The following is a 17,417-nucleotide window of genomic DNA, read 5'->3' on the forward strand; positions in this document are numbered from 1 at the left end:
TTGTACGATATGGGTATCAAATGAAAGAGGTTAATGAACATTTTAAAAGGGAGTGAGCCTTAGTTCTATAGGTGGGCGCCTTTTCGAGATATCGTCATAGAGGTGGACGAGGGGTGACTCTAGAATGCGTTTGTACAATATGGGTATCAAACGAAAGGTGTTAATGAGTATTTCAAAAGGGCGTGGGGTTTAGTTCTATAGGTGGTCGCCTTTGCGAGATATCGGCATAAAGGTGAACCAGGGGTAACTCTAGAATGCGTTTGTACAATATGGGTATCAAACGAAAGGTGTTAATGGGTATTTTAAAAGGGCGGGGGTCTTAGTTCTATAGATGGACGCCTTTTCGAGATATCGCCATAAAGGTGGACCAGGGGTGACTCTAGAATGTGTTTGTACGAATGGGTACCAAATTAAAGGTATTAATGAGGGTTTTAAAAGGGAGTGGTGGTAGTTGTATAGGTGGCCGCCTTTTCGAGATATCGGCATAAAGGTGGACCAGGGGTGACTCTAGAATGCATTTGTACAACATGGGTATCAAACGAAAGGTGTTAATGAGTATTTTAAAAGGGCGGGGGTCTTAGTTCTATAGGTGGACGCCTTTTCGAGATATCGCCATAAAGGTGGATCAGGGTTGACTCTAGAATTTGTTTGTACGATATGGGTATCAAATGAAAGAGGTTAATGAACATTTTAAAAGGGAATGGGCCTTAGTTCTATAGGTGGGCGCCTTTTCGAGATATCATCATAGAGGTGGACGAGGGGTGACTCTAGAATGCGTTTGTACAATATGGGTATCAAACGAAAGGTGTTAATGAGTATTTCAAAAGGGCGTGGGGTTTAGTTCTATAGGTGGTCGCCTTTGCGAGATATCGGCATAAAGGTGAACCAGGGGTAACTCTAGAATGCGTTTGTACAATATGGGTATCAAACGAAAGGTGTTAATGGGTATTTTAAAAGGGCGGGGGTCTTAGTTCTATAGGTGGACGCCTTTTCGAGATATCGCCATAAAGGTGGACCAGGGGTAACTCTAGAATGCGTTTGTACAATATGGGTATCAAACAAAAGGTGTTAATGAGTATTTTAAAAGGGAGTGGGGCTTAGTTCTATAGGTGGACGCCTTTTCGAGATATCGCCATAAAGTTGGACCAGGGGTGACTCTAGAATGCGTTTGTACAATATGGGTATCAAACGAAAGGTGTTAATGAATATTTTAAAAGGGCGGGAGTCTTAGTTCTATAGGTGGACGCCTTTTCGAGATATCGCCATAAAGGTGGACCAGGGGTGACTCTAGAATGTGTTTGTACGAATGGGTACCAAATTAAAGGTATTAATGAGGGTTTTAAAAGGGAGTGGTGGTAGTTGTATAGGTGGTCGCCTTTTCGAGATATCGGCATAAAGGCGGACCAGGGGTAACTCTAGAATGCGTTTGTACAATATGGGTATCAAACGAAAGGTGTTAATGAGTATTTTAAAAGGGAGGGGCTTAGCTCTATAGGTGAACGCCTTTTCGAGATATCGCCATAAAGGTGGACCATGGGTGACTCTAGAATGTGTTTGTACGATATGTGTATCAAATTAAAGGTATTAATGAGTCTTTTTAAAAGGGAGTGGGCCTTAGTTCTATAGGTGTCGCCTTTTCGAGATATCGCCATAAAGGTGGACCAGGGGTGACTCTAGAATGTGTTTGTACGAATGGGTATCAAATTAAAGGTATTAATGTGGGTTTTACAAGGGAGTGGTGGTAGTTGTATAGGTGGTCGCCTTTTCGAGATATCGGCATAAAGGCGGACCAGGGGTGACTCTAGAATGCGTTTGTACAATATGGGTATCAAACGAAAGGTGTTAATGAGTATTTTAAAAGGGCGTGGGGCTTTGTTTTATAGGTGGACGCCTTTTCGATATATCGCCATAAAGGGATCAGGGGTGACTCTAGAATGTGTTTGTACGATATGGGTATCAAATTAAAGATATTAATGAGGCTTTTAAAGGGGAGTGGTGGTAGTTGTATATGTGAAGGCGTTTTCCAGATATCGACCAAAATGTGGACCAGTGTGACCCAGAACATCATCTGTTGGATACCGCTAATTTATTTATATATATAATACCACGAACAGTATTCCTGCCAAGATTTCAAGGGTTTTTATTTCGCCCTGCAGAACTTTTTCATTACCTTCTACTTAATATGGTAGGTGTCACACCCATTTTACAAAGTTTTTTTCTAAAGTTATATTTTGCGTCAATAAACCAATCCAAATACCATATTTCATCCCCTTCTTCGTATCTGGTATAGAAGTATGGCATTTTTTTCGTTTTTGGTAATTTTCGATATCGATAAACTGGGCGTGGTCATAGTCGGATTTCGGCAATTTTTTATACCAATAAAAAGTGAGTTCAGATAAGTACGTGAACTGAGTTTAGTAAAGATATATCGATTTTTGCTCAAGTTATCGTGTTAACGGCCGAGCGGAAAGACAGACGGTCGACTGTGTATAAAAACTGGGCGTGGCTTCAACCGATTTCGCCCTTTTTCACAGAAATAAGTTATTATCCCAGAAGCTAAGCCCCTACCAAATTTTGCAAGGATTGGTAAATTTTTGTTCGACTTATGGCATTAAAAGTATCCTAGACAAATTAAATGAAAAAGGGCGGAGCCACGCCCATTTTGAAATTTTCTTTTATTTTTGCATTTTGTTACACCATATAATTACTGGAGTTGAATGTTGACATAATTTACTTTTATACTGTAAAGATATTCAGGCCTGTTCTGAATTCCGATTCCGATCAATTTTTTCGGAATCGAAATGGATTGGTGTTCTCAATTTCGATTCCGACCAAAAATTATCGGTTTGAAAAGTATTGCCTCTGAGCAGTCGGAATGAAAATTAATTGACAGATTATACACAAATATTGCGATATTTGTCTTTCAAATAATTTTTTTTTAATTCTTCATTTTATTTGGAAGAGTTGTGTGTATTTTTTTGTTTAAATTTGAGTTAAATTGGCATAATAAATCTTTCTTTAAAAACTTCTATCAAGAAATCTATTAGGCAAACAAATCGATGCTGATCGAAATGAAGTCGACCTGTTCTGAATTCCAATCCAGCGCATTTTTACGATTCGCACGCACAATAGCACGTCTTCTTGCGTCTGCGCATCCAAAAACCATATCTGCAGGCATTTCTTAATTAAAATCAAATTTTACGATACTTAAACCAAAACACATAAACAAAAACAGCTGATTAAACTGGTTACCGAATCGGAATGAAAACGATTCGAAATCGACTTCGAATCGATTTTTTACAATCGGAATTGAGAACACCAAATAGAAACCGAGTCGAAATCAATGTCGTTTTACTTTTCATTCCGAGTCGGAATTCAGAACAGGCCTGATTAAATTTTTTGTTAAAATTTGACTTTAAAAAAATTTTTTTTAAGTGGGCGTGGTCGTTCTGCGATTTTGCTTATTTTTATTAAGCATACATATAGCAATAGGAGTAACGTTACTGCCAAATTTCATCATAATATCTTCAAGGACTGCCAAATTACGTTCTTTTAAAAGTGGGCGGTGCCACGCAAATACAAATTTTCTATTCTGCGTCATCAGTTCAACTCACCTACCAAGTTTCATCGCTTTATCGGTGTTTGGTAATGAATTATCGCACTTTTTCGGTTTTTCGAAATTTTCGATATCGAAAAAGTGGGCGTGGTTATAGTCCGATATTGTTCATTTTAAATAGCGATCTGAGATGAGTGCTCAGGAATCTGCATACCAAATTTCATCAAGATACCTCAAAATTTAGTTAGTCAAGTTATCGTGTTAACGGACAGACGGACGGACGGACGGACATGGCTCAATCAAATTTTTTTTCGATCCTGATGATTTTGATATATGGAAGTCTATATCTATCTCGATTCCTTTATACCTGTACCACCAACCGTTATCCAATCAAAGTTAATATACTCTGTGAGCTCTGCTCAACGAAAACGGGAAGTAAAACACTGAACAAATTTAGGAATACCTTCGAATAATCGCTGGACAGCATATTTCACTATTTAACGAATTCAGGGAGGGAGGGAGAATTCGGCTTCTATGAAGTGATAAAATAAAAAAAAAAATTAAAACATATTTATTCGTATTTATAAGAACTGATTTTCTTTTTAACACTTCACAGAACGTGAATTATTTACATATATTTAGTTTTTCACAATTTTCGGTTTTCCTCTTGTTCTTATATACCCACAAACTAAAATTTTCAACTGTGGCCAGTTTGTAGGATTCCTCCCTTTTTGCACAAATTTGGGGTTTCCTACCATTCCTATCATTCAAAGACTCGTACTTCCCTACTATTTTGAGCATGCCTGAGTCGTTTCAATTATTTTATACCTTCAAATTTGTGTGACATAAAAATATTTTCATTTGCACTCAAAATAATTTTTTCATTTGTTTTGAAAATACAAATCAAATCAAAACAAACACCGGCAGAGAGCGGAGGGCAACGGACGGAGTCAGACAAGAAAAAGAAAATACAAAAATAAATAAATAAAAAAAACTTCACAACGGACAGTCAGCTGTGCAAGAAGGAAACTAAAGAGAGAAGGCGTATTCGGCAATTCAGCGCCTGTTGCTGCAACTCATCTACAGGTCTCTGTCTGCCAATGAAACTAAATCAAAGCCAAGCAGAAGAATGCAATTGATTGTAGTTTTTAATACTAATAACTGCTATTTTAAGCAATAGCGGATCAATCGAAATTGTAAAATAAAAAATTAAAATTTGCTGCCGTTGAACAAGTTTCACACAAAAACCGCTCTTCAGCGCCTGTACCTCTGTCTGTAGCAATCCACGCTCTCAACACTTGTAACTAACTGCTGTCGCCACCGGCAATAACCTGTGCTGTCACCGTTTTAATTATTTCTCATGCGAAAACTGCTTCCGATAGTTAATTTAAATGATTTTAGGTCATATTGTGCATCGATTGTTATTGTTTCACAACTACTTTCAAATATTAATAATTACAACAATTTTTATTGAAATCTTCTGCAGCTTTGATCGTTCATCACGTCGACGTAAAGAACGATCCAAACGTTCACACCGTAAGTCACCCACCTCAAGTAGGCGTGTACATAAATATCGTTACAGAGATGAAACTTCCAATTCGAGTTCAAGGCGACGGCATCGCGATCGCGCCAAGGTGGCTGAAGAACGGGAAACTGGACGTAACAATCGGCGCTCACATTCTAAGGTAAAAACTTTTCATATTATATGCAGGTACAAAATTAAATTTAAAAAAAACTGCAACAGAAAACAAAAGACAAATTAATATTAAAAAAGAAACGTAAAACTAATCATAATTAACTGAACAAAATACTTTTTATCTACGTATTTTTGTTGTAATTATGTTTGGTACTTTTGGATAGACCAACAGACAAACACAACTTTAATAAAATGACTGACTTAAAATTTTGTAATACTTAATTTAATTTTTGAAAGTGTGCTTAGAATCACAAAATGAAAGAAACATTGAATAGAGCTCATTGTAAAATGAAAAAAGTAGTAATTTAGCTAAGATTAACTAAGCAGACCTTTAGTTTTATATATATATGTATACGTAATATATGTAATATTTTACTTTTTACTAAGAAAATTTATTTATTTAAATAAGTAGGTTCGTAAAAATATGAATTTCATGGACTAGCAACTAATTTTATCTAAGTATGTCATTATGTTTAACAAAATACTTTATTTAGAGCAGTGAAGGCAAAATCTTCGTCGTTTCAGTTGTGTATAGCATTTGCAGGTCAAATGAAATTTCAAATCAAATGAAACTTTTTTCAAGTCAAATGGAACTTTTTTCAAGTCAAATGAAACTTTTTTCAAGTCAAATGAAACTTTTTTCAAGTTAAATGAAACTTTTTACAAATCAAATGAAACTTTTTTCAAGTCAAATGAAAAAATCAAATAAAGTTTTCAAACCAAGTGAAATTTTTATCAAATCAAGTGAAACTTTTCGCGCTTCCCAAGGCAACCGGTTCTATGTACCGGAGCGGCTCGGGATTTTTTCGTTTCAGGCGAAACCGATTTATTTCATAGCCATACCACCCGACCGTTTTAAATCGACAGCTATTTCATATTTATTTCAGTAAACTTAGACCCTGTCACCCAATGACCGGTTGTTTAGGGTGCAGTTAAGTTGAGCTTAGTTTACTTCTGACAGTTCAAATTCAGGCAATAAAACGACACTGGAATTCAAGTTATTTATTTTATACTCAAGGCTTACCCAAAATCAGCAGTGTAGATTCGCTAAATCGGTGAACGGATGAGAGGTCGGTATCAAACAATCGGGGTATCGCTGTATCCATCCATCCGATGACAAATCACTGGTTCGTTGGTGCTAAAGGTGGTGAGCCGTCGATCGGTCAGTCGATGTCTAGTAATCGATGGATCGATGGCGATTCAGCCGATGATAAACCACTGGTGGATTGGTTGCCTATGTCGATCGATGTTCAAAAACTTTTGAATCAATTTCTGGCCAAGGTAGTTTGTGAAACATATAGTTTATTCAGTGGGGGTGTGAACGACTCGCCTGTGTCTTATTTAAATGAATCAATTTAAATTAATCTCATGAATGAATTCGAATTAATCTATCGAATAGTTTGGAAAAAAATGTAATCTGCTTGGCATCAGGATGAACAGCCATTTCGATTATACCTTCAAATCCCTTTCTACCGGGAATCGAACCCGCACTCCTGCGATGGTTTAACTTTTACAACACATTCAGCCGAAGCCATGCCTTTGTTGCTTTGCATTTTTCCCCTATTGTTTTCTTTGCACAGTGCGTACTTTGCTTGTCAAAGCAACGCCTTTGTTGTTGGCGGTTCATTGTTAGAACTGGTTTGCTCTCTCTAAAATAAAATATATAAAAAATTATGTCTGAAGTGCCGCAAATCTTTTAACGAGATCGCTGAGCAAACTTCCCTCAGTCTGGTATGGGTGCCTGGACACTCGAATAAACCGGGCAATGAGATGGCTGACGAACTTGCAAGAGGGGGCACATCCGTTCCGCTTTTGTCGTCCTGGAAGGGATTAAGCATGCCGCTCGCTACCTGTAAGCTCATTTTAAAAGGGATTTTCCGTAGGGAAGCGGTGGTGAGCTGGAGCAATCTTGAATCCTACTACCACTCCAAGCTCGTGTGGCCTAAATGGGACGCGAGACGCACAAAAAGTCTCTTCTTCTTGGTAGGGGGGGCATATCTCTGGTGGTTGGACTTATAACCGGCCACATAGCAATCGGCAGGCACGCACAACGGCTGGGTGCTCCCTGTAATGATTACTGCAGGAGCTGCAAAGACGAAGAGGAGATAGAAACAGTCAAATATTTTCTGTGCGATTGTCCCGCGCTTTGGCACAAGAGGAAGAAATCTCTAGGATCTCCCTTCTTTGACGATCTTTGTGATCTGGCTAAGTTGGAACCTCAGAAACTCCTGACGTTTGCTGTGTCGACCTGCTGGTTTGAGTATGGGAGAGATCCACGTGGTATCACAATGGGACCTTTTTGGGCCTAAGTGCACTGGTGCTCGCACCGGTAACCACTCTAACCTAACTTAACCATGTCTATTTGCATTCTTAAGCAGATAGTGCCATTGATTACGGATTAAAAATTAAACTAAAATAAATACTCGACGCGATTTACCTCCAAAGAGATTTTAGCCGTGTTACTCTTTCATCTTGCGTCCTGCTTCTTTTTAATTTTTCCTACAAATTTGCCTGACAGGAGCTACATGTTTTATGCCGTTTCTGAACGGAAGCTGCAAGTTAGATAAATTTTCACTGACATGCTTTTCATGACATCAATACACTAATTAAAAAAATTTGTTCTCAATTTTTGATGTTGCTTTACCCGGGACTTGAACCCAGGACCTTTGGTGTGATTACTGATTGATACATTCAAACTCATCCGATTGATAATTATTTTTGATTAATGAGAAACAAAATTATTTGTTAAGAAATTTAACTTGAACTTTCTATTTCCCAAGGTTACTCAAGAGGGATCCCCGTAGACATGAAAATACGTAAAATAAAGAGCTCTTCTATGATATTTCTTGGGAGAATAGCGATGCACGAAAATCGGTCACATGTATAAAGATAATTAAGGATCATAAACCATGTTTGCTTGCTAGAAGGAGATCTGATTAGCCCATCAAAAAGTAGGTTTCACTCTCGAAATCAAGGACACCTAGGTGCAGCATTCCTGGGTTGTATGTGATGAAGAAACCTCTGTATTAGCTCATCACTTCGACGTCATATGCTTCTTCATACGAGTATCTTCAATAAAGCACTGCAACTTGTTTGTCTCACACTTGTAATGTGTGATTGCTCATATCATACGGAAGCTAATTAGTGATTGTTTTAAACAATAAAAATATGTACAAATGCATGCATATATGCGATAGATATACATATAAACAGAAATTACTTGCCAAAAATTTTTTTGCTAACTCCCAGCAAACATTTTGAAGATCTTTCGCCAACATAAAAATGTTATCATCATTTTCGAACATAAAATTGCGATTTATTTGTATTCCAGCAAGCCTAAACCATATTTTTTCTTATGTTAACTTGAGGCAATCCGTAAATGTGTGCCTATTTTTATAACCTTCAGAACTTGCAACAGTGATGCTCTTAATGGGGTGAGAAAATGTCTCACCAAGGATGTTTGGATCTTGCAAGACGGCAATGCACCGACCCATTTCTCGTTCCTCGTGCAAGAGTTTTTGGCAAGAAAAGGCATCCCAACGTTACCTCACCCACCCATAGCCTCGATATTGCTCCCTGAGATTTTTTCTATTCCCAAAGGGTGCTTTAAATCATGGCAGAGTTAGAGGGAGATTATTGTAAAGGTCGATGATAAAATTTTTCCTAAAATTTAATTTTATTCTTTTTTGTTGACAACCGCGGCGTGACAACCTCCTATATAAAAATCATGTATAAGATTTTATAAGCAGTCAGGGGTTTTTCGAAGTTTTTAACAGGTGTGTAGTAGCTTTACTCGTATGGTTGTGTGTATATATGTGACCCCGTCTATGAAAAGGTGGCTTATGATTAAAAAACAGCTGTAAACAGCTGTTAATAGCGGTTTCTCGCAATTTCTTTTTTGAGTCATAAGTCACCTTTTGATAGACCGGGTCACATATAGCAACTAATAACAAGTGAAAATACTTGTAAAATTGTTTTTATCACAAGCCGGTGGTGCCACGCCCATTTAAAAAAATTTCAAATTTTTATCAAGTCTCAATATCAGTCCACACGTCAAATTTTAACATTCTAGGTGTATTATTTACTAAATAATCAGGTTTTTTGTGTTTTCCAAAATGTTATATGTACATATAACGTTATATATATAAAAAAGGGCGTGGTTATCATCCGGTTTCGCTCATTTTCAATAGCAATCTATTCTGGGTCCAGGTAAGTTCGTGCACCAAATTTGGTAAAGATATCTCAATATTTACTCAAGTTATCGTGTTAACAGACGGTACAGCTGGGTATAAAAAGAGTGTTACGTTTACGCACTGGTACCCGTCTTTTCTGATGGTACAGGTGTGTTTGCGTGTATTTGGTTGGTTTTTTATAAATGAATGTGCCTATTACACAGTTTTTTTATCAACTCTCTTGTTTTGTTAGCTTGCGGAAATCCCTTTTACCCTTTAAGCTCATGTTTTTATTAAAAATAAATCACACAAATAGGAGAAAATTCCACCATTTGGCATCACTGACAGGTACCTTCTTGCAGATTGATTTTGCGTATATTCGGAAATGTGGTGTTGTTTTTTCGGCTATGTTGATTGATTTGTACCGAGTAGTACGCGCGGTTGGTTTAGACAGGTAGAAGTCAGTATTTTTCGTCTTTTAAACTACAACAACACATTCACGAAATAGGTCGAACGATTAACGCGTTCTCCGTCTGTTCCATATCCTGAGAATCACTACATTTTACATTATCAAAAGAAAATGTATATCGATTTCATGCAAATTTCCCCGACGATTGTTTGAAAACCTTCAATATGATGACAGCCTACTTTTACGCTTCATAATGCTGACTGGTATGTTACTGACCACGGCTACAACATATTCTACAACAAAACATACCGCACTTGACCACTTAACACGTTGCAATATGTTTGTTAGTATTTTTTTCACGATTTTCACTTGTTTACTATATAATTTTCATGTGCTTTTTAGTATTGATTTTGCATTTAAACAATTAAAACGCGTTTGATTCCTTTTTTACTGCATTGCTCATAAAAATATTATTTAAAAGAAAAAAAGTAAAAATGAGCATGTTATTCTTCAAACGTTATTTAGAAAAATCGCAAATAGTAGCGCAAAATTTCATTGAAGCCAATAATAATGTGACACGTTATATAAAAATGCGTGAGATCCCAGCACCCAGGAAGCCTGAACGTGTACACGATTTGGTGGCAAAATGTGCAATGCCTTTCACAATATACACCTGTGATTGGATTTTCTATGAGTATTTTATGGATCACGACAGTGATTGGCTTGTGAGCATTCGTTCGTTTGAGTTGTAAATGCAATGAAACAAATTTGCACCTGATGTTTGAATCATTTGTTGCAGCAAAAATGTTGTTCGTATGTCTATCGTTTGTATATTCCTTTGCCGGCATGAATAATCGTGTAATTTAAAAAATATAACCTTTGTTGATCGTTGTTGATGTGGAAATTATCGAAAGCTCAACTTCGCACTTGGTTAGGAAATTATAAAAATACATTAAAATCATAACTTTTATTGTTTAATAATTATGTTTTCTTAATTATTTTTTTTTTATTGTTGCAAGTTGTGCTTTACAGATATACTTTGCTTACCCTCTCTCAAGGTCAAAATGGTACAGACATTTATTTTTATCTTAACTCTATTTCAAAATATCTCTTGATTTTTTCTTGTTTGCAATCTTCTAATACAGCGGCGAAAATGTAAATAGCAGCAAAAACTATTACTGAATTTTAGTTTTTTTTGCTTTGTTTTATTTTCGTTAATTTTAGGAAAAACTTTAATGAATTTTGTAACTGAGACTATGCTAAACCATCACAGAAACGTTTTCGAAAAAAATCCAAAATTCTAGAAGTGTCAACAATCTGCGTGTAAATGAATTTTATACGACAGAAAATGTCAAATACCTGCGAGCAAAAATTACATGCAAAATTTTACCGGCCATGTTCTTTCTCTTCTTTACGTGCGCTAATTAAAAATAAAAACTTAAAAGAAAAAATTATAAATTCGGGATATTTAAATTTCCAAATTTCTATTTAGAATTTTAGGAATCAGAGTATGCTACACTGAAAGAAAAAGACTGGTAAAATCAACCGAAATACGGGTCAATTCAACCGAAATTTCTGTCAATTCGCACAAATCGTTGATTCGTAATTGACCGTTTTAGTAGTCAAATGAACAAAAAAAGTTGTAAATAAATGTAAGGCGCGATAACCTTCGAAGCGATTTTAGGCCGAGGTTCTCTTCAAATTTGCGTCGTGCTCCTCTTGATTTTCCCTACAAATTGGCCAGACGGGACTGACTCCGAACGCCATCTGCAAGGCAGAGTTTTCACTGAGAGCTTTTCATCATGGCAGAAGTACACTATTCGGAGCGCTTGCCAAGCACTGCCGAGCGACGACCCCGCTTGGAAAAAATTTCTTCTAATTGAGAAACTATTTCTAAAATTTTGATGTTGCTTTGCCCGGGGTGCGAACCCAGGACATGCGGTGTGGCAGGCGGAGCCCGCTACAATCACACCACGGTGGCACTTACTAACCGAACGTCAATTGGGCTACATCAAATATGCTGGCACACATTAAAAATTATACACTATGATTTTGTTTTATTAAACGCACTTTCACCAAATTTTATATTTTATAATTTATTTAATTTATAGTTTTAAACTTCGCTTTGCAAATAGAAATGAAAATAGCAGTCACAAAACTGATTCTCAATTCTTTCAGCTGCAGCTCAGCTCATTCTCAATTTCTTCTCTAGCATGTAGTTGCCACACTTGATGGTTTCGAACAAAACTTGTAGTATAAATGTTTGACGTAAGATTTTAAAAAGAGAACTTGTCAGTTATAGAAAAGTAAAGAATCAAATCGCAGGAAGGTAATTCACCACTGGAGTAACTTTACATGTAATTCGGCAAGTTTAATTTTTGTAACACTTTAAGTTGAAACGATTCCAAAACAACTCAAACTTTTATGTTGTCGGAAACATCAACATTAAAAAAGGATGTTTTTTATTATCTTATTAAATTCGTTCGCGTGAGTGAAAATTCGTAAAAAATTGAACAAAATGTTACTAACTTTGAAAAATTCTTTTCGTTCAAACAAAACTTGCAATAAGAGGGCGCAATTTTGCATTTCGCTTGGTAGAGAAGTTGCAAAATTGTACCCGATAGATAGGTGTCCCGGTATCTCATAATTTTTGCACAGTAAATTCAAAAAAGGGTTTTTGTTTTGTATTGATAACTGAAAAACTAGTTTTTTGTTGTTTTCCCATTTTGTGTGTTTTTTCGTTTTGATGGTTTTCTTATTTTGGTGTTTTTTTAACAAGTGGCACCATCGTCATAAGTACAAAGTAGAGAGCGCAGTGAGCGTAAAATTCTCTTTGAAATTCGCTCATGTATTGACAGTTGATCGCCGTTGAAATTACCTGTAAGATCAGTTGTGTTAAGAGAAAAATCAGTTATATTGGCCAGGAACCTGTCAATTTTACAGAATTTTGTTCACTTAAGAGCCACAATTTCTCTTCTGTTGAAATTACTAAACTAATTTGTTCGTTTGACAAAGAACTCGGTCGAATTAAATTCGATAATTTCACCGAATCTCCGTTAAGTCAAGAACTACAGAACCGATCTGCTGATTTTACTAGCACCATTTCTTTCAGTGTATAGTCCATCTCTCTTTAGTCGGGCAAAGTACAAGTTGAAAGTCGCTCGGAATACGTACTGATTTTTACAATTTTATTTCCGAAAGGCGACTTAAGTGGTGAAATATTTCAAAAATGAAGGAAAATCTAAAACAACTTTTGAAAAGAACCTTCAAAAATCAATGGAAATTTCAAGGGATCTGATCCAAAAACATAAGAGAATGTAGCACGTATGTACCTATAGGCGATCAGGTCGTCGAAGTGTCGCACAAAATATATATCCCTGTAGTTTGTTCCCTTGGAATAGATAGGAATTAGAGTGGAAAGAGTATAAGCAGAAGCATAGGGAAAGGAAGAGATGAAAAATGAAGCAAACGGCTAGGAATAGAGAGCCCGAGGCAGAGGAAGGTGGAGAAATTGGGGAGAAATTGTGAGATATGAAGGCAGAGGAAAGGTCACACAGAGAGAGAGAGGGAGTTCTGGAGGTGGAGGAAAATTGTGAGAGATGGAAACTTCTTATAGTTGTTCGTTCAATTTTATTGTGCTAATATTTCAAGGATTTTGAAAAAGTTTACGAGTAGGCAATTTGAGGCAACAGAAGAGCCACTGGATGTACAGTCCCCTAAACTTGGGTTGCAGTCAAAATTAAAACAATTTAAAAACAGCATTATTGTGGAGGTTAAGGCCGGTTATTGGAAGCAAAATGACATGCTTATGGAAAAATCCGCAAAAAATTCACTTATTGCATTCAATCTATGAAAAACGTGAAACACATCTACTAAATCTCTAGGAATTCTAGGAATCAAAGATAAAATAAATATTTACATCGAAGCAGTCATTTGAAATTTATTCAGACATTATGCGCTTCCAATACAACTTGTTCCACCCCTCATAAGCTAAAATGAGCTGTTTTTTCTTTCTTAAATATATAAGTTATTTGAAGGTACAAATTGGAGCTTAGTTTTTAATTTTTTTTTTTATAGATTGTCTAAAATTGTTTATCCACTTATGTACATACAGGGATGATTTCGTAGTCCCATTCGTCTTTTTTGGAAAATAGTAATTTTTCGGTTAAATCACAAGCCAAGTTTTATATTTCATAAGCTTTGTAGTAAATGAGTATTCTCCTCTTAAGTGATAAAATTTGAAAACTTTTTAATTACTAGACTAAGAGCAATTACTCGAAGTTTGAGTTAAAGTGGAGTCGAAATGTCCGAAATGTCCGAAATGCCGTTGACCGCATTTTCTGCCAACATTTTATAAAAGAGGAACTACAAAAATTGTAGTCTAGTCGTCTAGTTGCTCTATTTAATTTCGTGATGTTGCTCGTAAAATATGCTTGTTTTATTTGATTTGTAAATTTCCCTTGCTATCTAATGTAATTAATTGCAATACAATTTTTTTTATACGACAAGTAGTCGTGTTGCCTACGTTGTCAATAGCGTTTGTTAAACACTGCAACTTCTATTAAGTAGCCATTTACATCATCAAATTTTCAAAATTCATTTTTATCGTCGTTTAGATAAAGTCGCTGTAAAATATCAGCGCTATGTTTATATACGTAGATCGCCGTCAATTGAAGCCGTTAATGGCACCTACTGTGCGCGTAGAATAATAAAACGTTGCCGAAATAATTTCGATTTAGTAATTGAATGTGACATATTGTTTGATAAATTTTTGGGCGATTGGATAGCTAATCAATATTTCTTATATTTTATTGTAAGTGAAAGCGCACCTGAACAAAAATAATGAAACGCACGCAAAAAGTATTGTAAGATTTAATTAAACGAGTGAATAATGCATGACTTGATTTGGTGTGTCTAAAATTAGTTGTTAGATATTGTGTGAATGAAAGAACTAAAAAAAAAACTGTATCAAACCTATATATAGGGTGTTTGTTTTATAGATAATGTCTTGAACTAAAACAAAAACTCAAAACGTATATATTTTAATATCTAAGGTCGATATGATATTCTAATCTAGAACCTAAAAACGTGTTGCCAAGATGTTATTGAGATGGAGCTTTACGTTCGCGAAATTAATGGCATATTTACAAACTCTATTTCCCTCATACGCGTTTCAACGGTCGCACGTCTTCTCCAGGGAGTATTTAGTATTAAAATTTGTTTTTTTTTTTTTTGTTTTTTTTGTTTTTTTTTTTTATTGCTCTTGATCCACAGATTGTTCATTCATTCTCTATCTCTGCATTATTTTGTACAAAGTAAAATTGATTAACACAATAACAGTCCCTGAGGAAGACGCGAGAACAACGCGTAGGGGGAATATAAAATGTTTAACGTTGCCACCGTTTATCGGCTGTATAGCTCTCTCCGAGCAAGGATTCTTTCTTTCTTCCAGAAGTATGTTAGCTGAGATCTTGCGAATTTCATATCCTACTTGAGAAAAATGTTGAGAAAATTGTTTTAAGCTCAAAATGTGGTGCCACCTTTAAGTTCTTTGTAACTATAATTTTTAATGCAAATCAAAACACAAACCAAAAAAATCACCCCATATTAAACGTTGCTAAATAATGTTTGCACAAGATATATTAATAGGAAATTATGCTTACAAGGTTACTATTCCTTAGATTTTATAAAAGCAAAGCAAGTCATTGGTAGAGTTTCGAACTCTTGTTAATTATAATTATCCAAGGTATGAAATTTTAAAGCGTGATTTTGCTCTTTAATAGCGACAGGGTGAACGCCTGAGTATTTGAAGGTTTTTTGAAGCCAATTTTTCTTCAAATTGGTTGCAAATTAATGAAGTTTTTTTTATCAGTTGTTCCACTTTCTTAATACTACCTAAACAGATCTTAAATCTTATTTATTTGCTTGATAAATTCACAAGTTGGGCTATAACTACGGTATTATCAAATCTTATTTTACTTTGAAAGTCCTTATTGATTATTATTTAAAAAAATCTTGCGATTTTGTGTAATCAGCGCTACTACCTTATCTAAATCTTAGTCCTTATCACTTATCTTAGTTGCCGAAAATAATTCCAGAATCATTGCGATTATTAGTAAACATGATTGTGTATGAGACGCATTTGCTGTCACAGTCAATTAATCACGAAGATTTCTTCAAACGTATCGCTGCGATCTTTTCTAACCCATTGTCATAACGACAGTTTTTTTTTTAATCAGGCATGAGGGGCAGTAATTCTTAATTAATTCTTATTTGCATGCTTGATTTATTATTCTTATAATTGATTTTAATATGAACCAATATTACCATTTACAAATTCGCAAGCTTAATAGTACCGTCTAATTTGAATTGAATAAAAACACTAAAATATTTCTTTGTGACTTCCCAACTAATTTTCTGATTACTTAAATTCTTTCCTAAAACAACTATTTGTATAATTAGTCCTGCCCATTGCAAACTACTATTAAACAAAGTGCTCAAATGTTATTCCTTTTTGGCAAGAAATCACTCAATTAATTGTGCTCTTAAAAATAACTTCTAAATCTTAGTGAATTGCATTTATAAATTTTAGTATAAGCAGTGAGTAAATAACAAGCTCTAGATTAATCCAATAAGCCGATACATTGATAGAATTGGAATTTGATTCAGCATAAATGAACTAATTTATTTATTAAATTAACTTCTAATTCGAATGACACTTAACCAATTGATTAATCGTGAAAAATACGCGCAATTAATTCCTGCTTAAGTGCTTGATTTACACAACTGCAATAATTCCAATTACTTTGATTTAAAATAGTAAAAAAAAAAAAATATAAATTCAGTGCGTGTTGTTATTTTCTCTTAGGGTGCAATACCTTTTCTAATTGCTCTCACACAAAAATATTTATTTGGGTTTTATATTTTGTGGTCGAAAACATGGTAAAGGGGTCAAGTGTACGTCATATATCGCTGCTAATATCTTAATAAAATATATACTCTTTACATAGATTTATTTTATTCGCTTATTTATAAGTGAAAAAGAGAGCGCATGCGAGCGCTTGTACTCTCTTTCACGAAAATTTGGGAAAGCATGCGCTCTTCTTTGAAACGTAACGAAAGTCAAGTCATTGACTGACGTGTTATTGAAAATTTTAGTGCTTTGTATTATAGGGATGTAAACGAATGCGGAATTTTACGCATTGCTTGATGCGAATGTTGGGGATGGCTGGAAGCGTACATCTGCTGATGTGTAGTATACTTAATAAGTGGTAGATATAATAGAGAAAGGCGAACCTTTTTTTTACTTATTCTTCAATTTAGGTCATGCTCAATTAGGGTGCAGCCAAACAGGCCTTACTTCAAACGCATAGTTCTGAAATGCTTTTTCGAAACTCGATACTTGATGGGTTTTTATAATTCGGATAAGTTCAAGTAAAAAAGTAACTGCGCATCTCGAACAAGTATTTTTCTCAAAAGCTTTTTTTGCAGCATAAGGGCGAGATGAGATTGAAAACTATGCCAACTTCACTCTAGAACGGTTTTTTAAATTGGGCCAAAATTTCAGCTTTATATGGGCTGATT

The 17,417-nt window shown here is 35.4% G+C and overlaps 1 protein-coding gene across 1 annotated transcript in view; it reads left to right on the forward strand.

The window, feature by feature from the left end:
• Positions 1 to 17,417, forward strand: part of Doa (Darkener of apricot) — a 312,594-nt gene that overhangs the window by 207,810 nt on the left and 87,367 nt on the right. The window contains exon 4 of the mRNA XM_067762712.1: positions 5,043 to 5,241. Within this exon, the coding sequence (XP_067618813.1) occupies positions 5,043 to 5,241 (199 nt within the window). The remainder of the gene's footprint in view (positions 1 to 5,042; positions 5,242 to 17,417) is intronic.

Source organism: Eurosta solidaginis, chromosome 1, assembly GCF_040869045.1.
Source record: "Eurosta solidaginis isolate ZX-2024a chromosome 1, ASM4086904v1, whole genome shotgun sequence".
Lineage (NCBI taxonomy): Eukaryota > Metazoa > Arthropoda > Insecta > Diptera > Tephritidae > Eurosta > Eurosta solidaginis.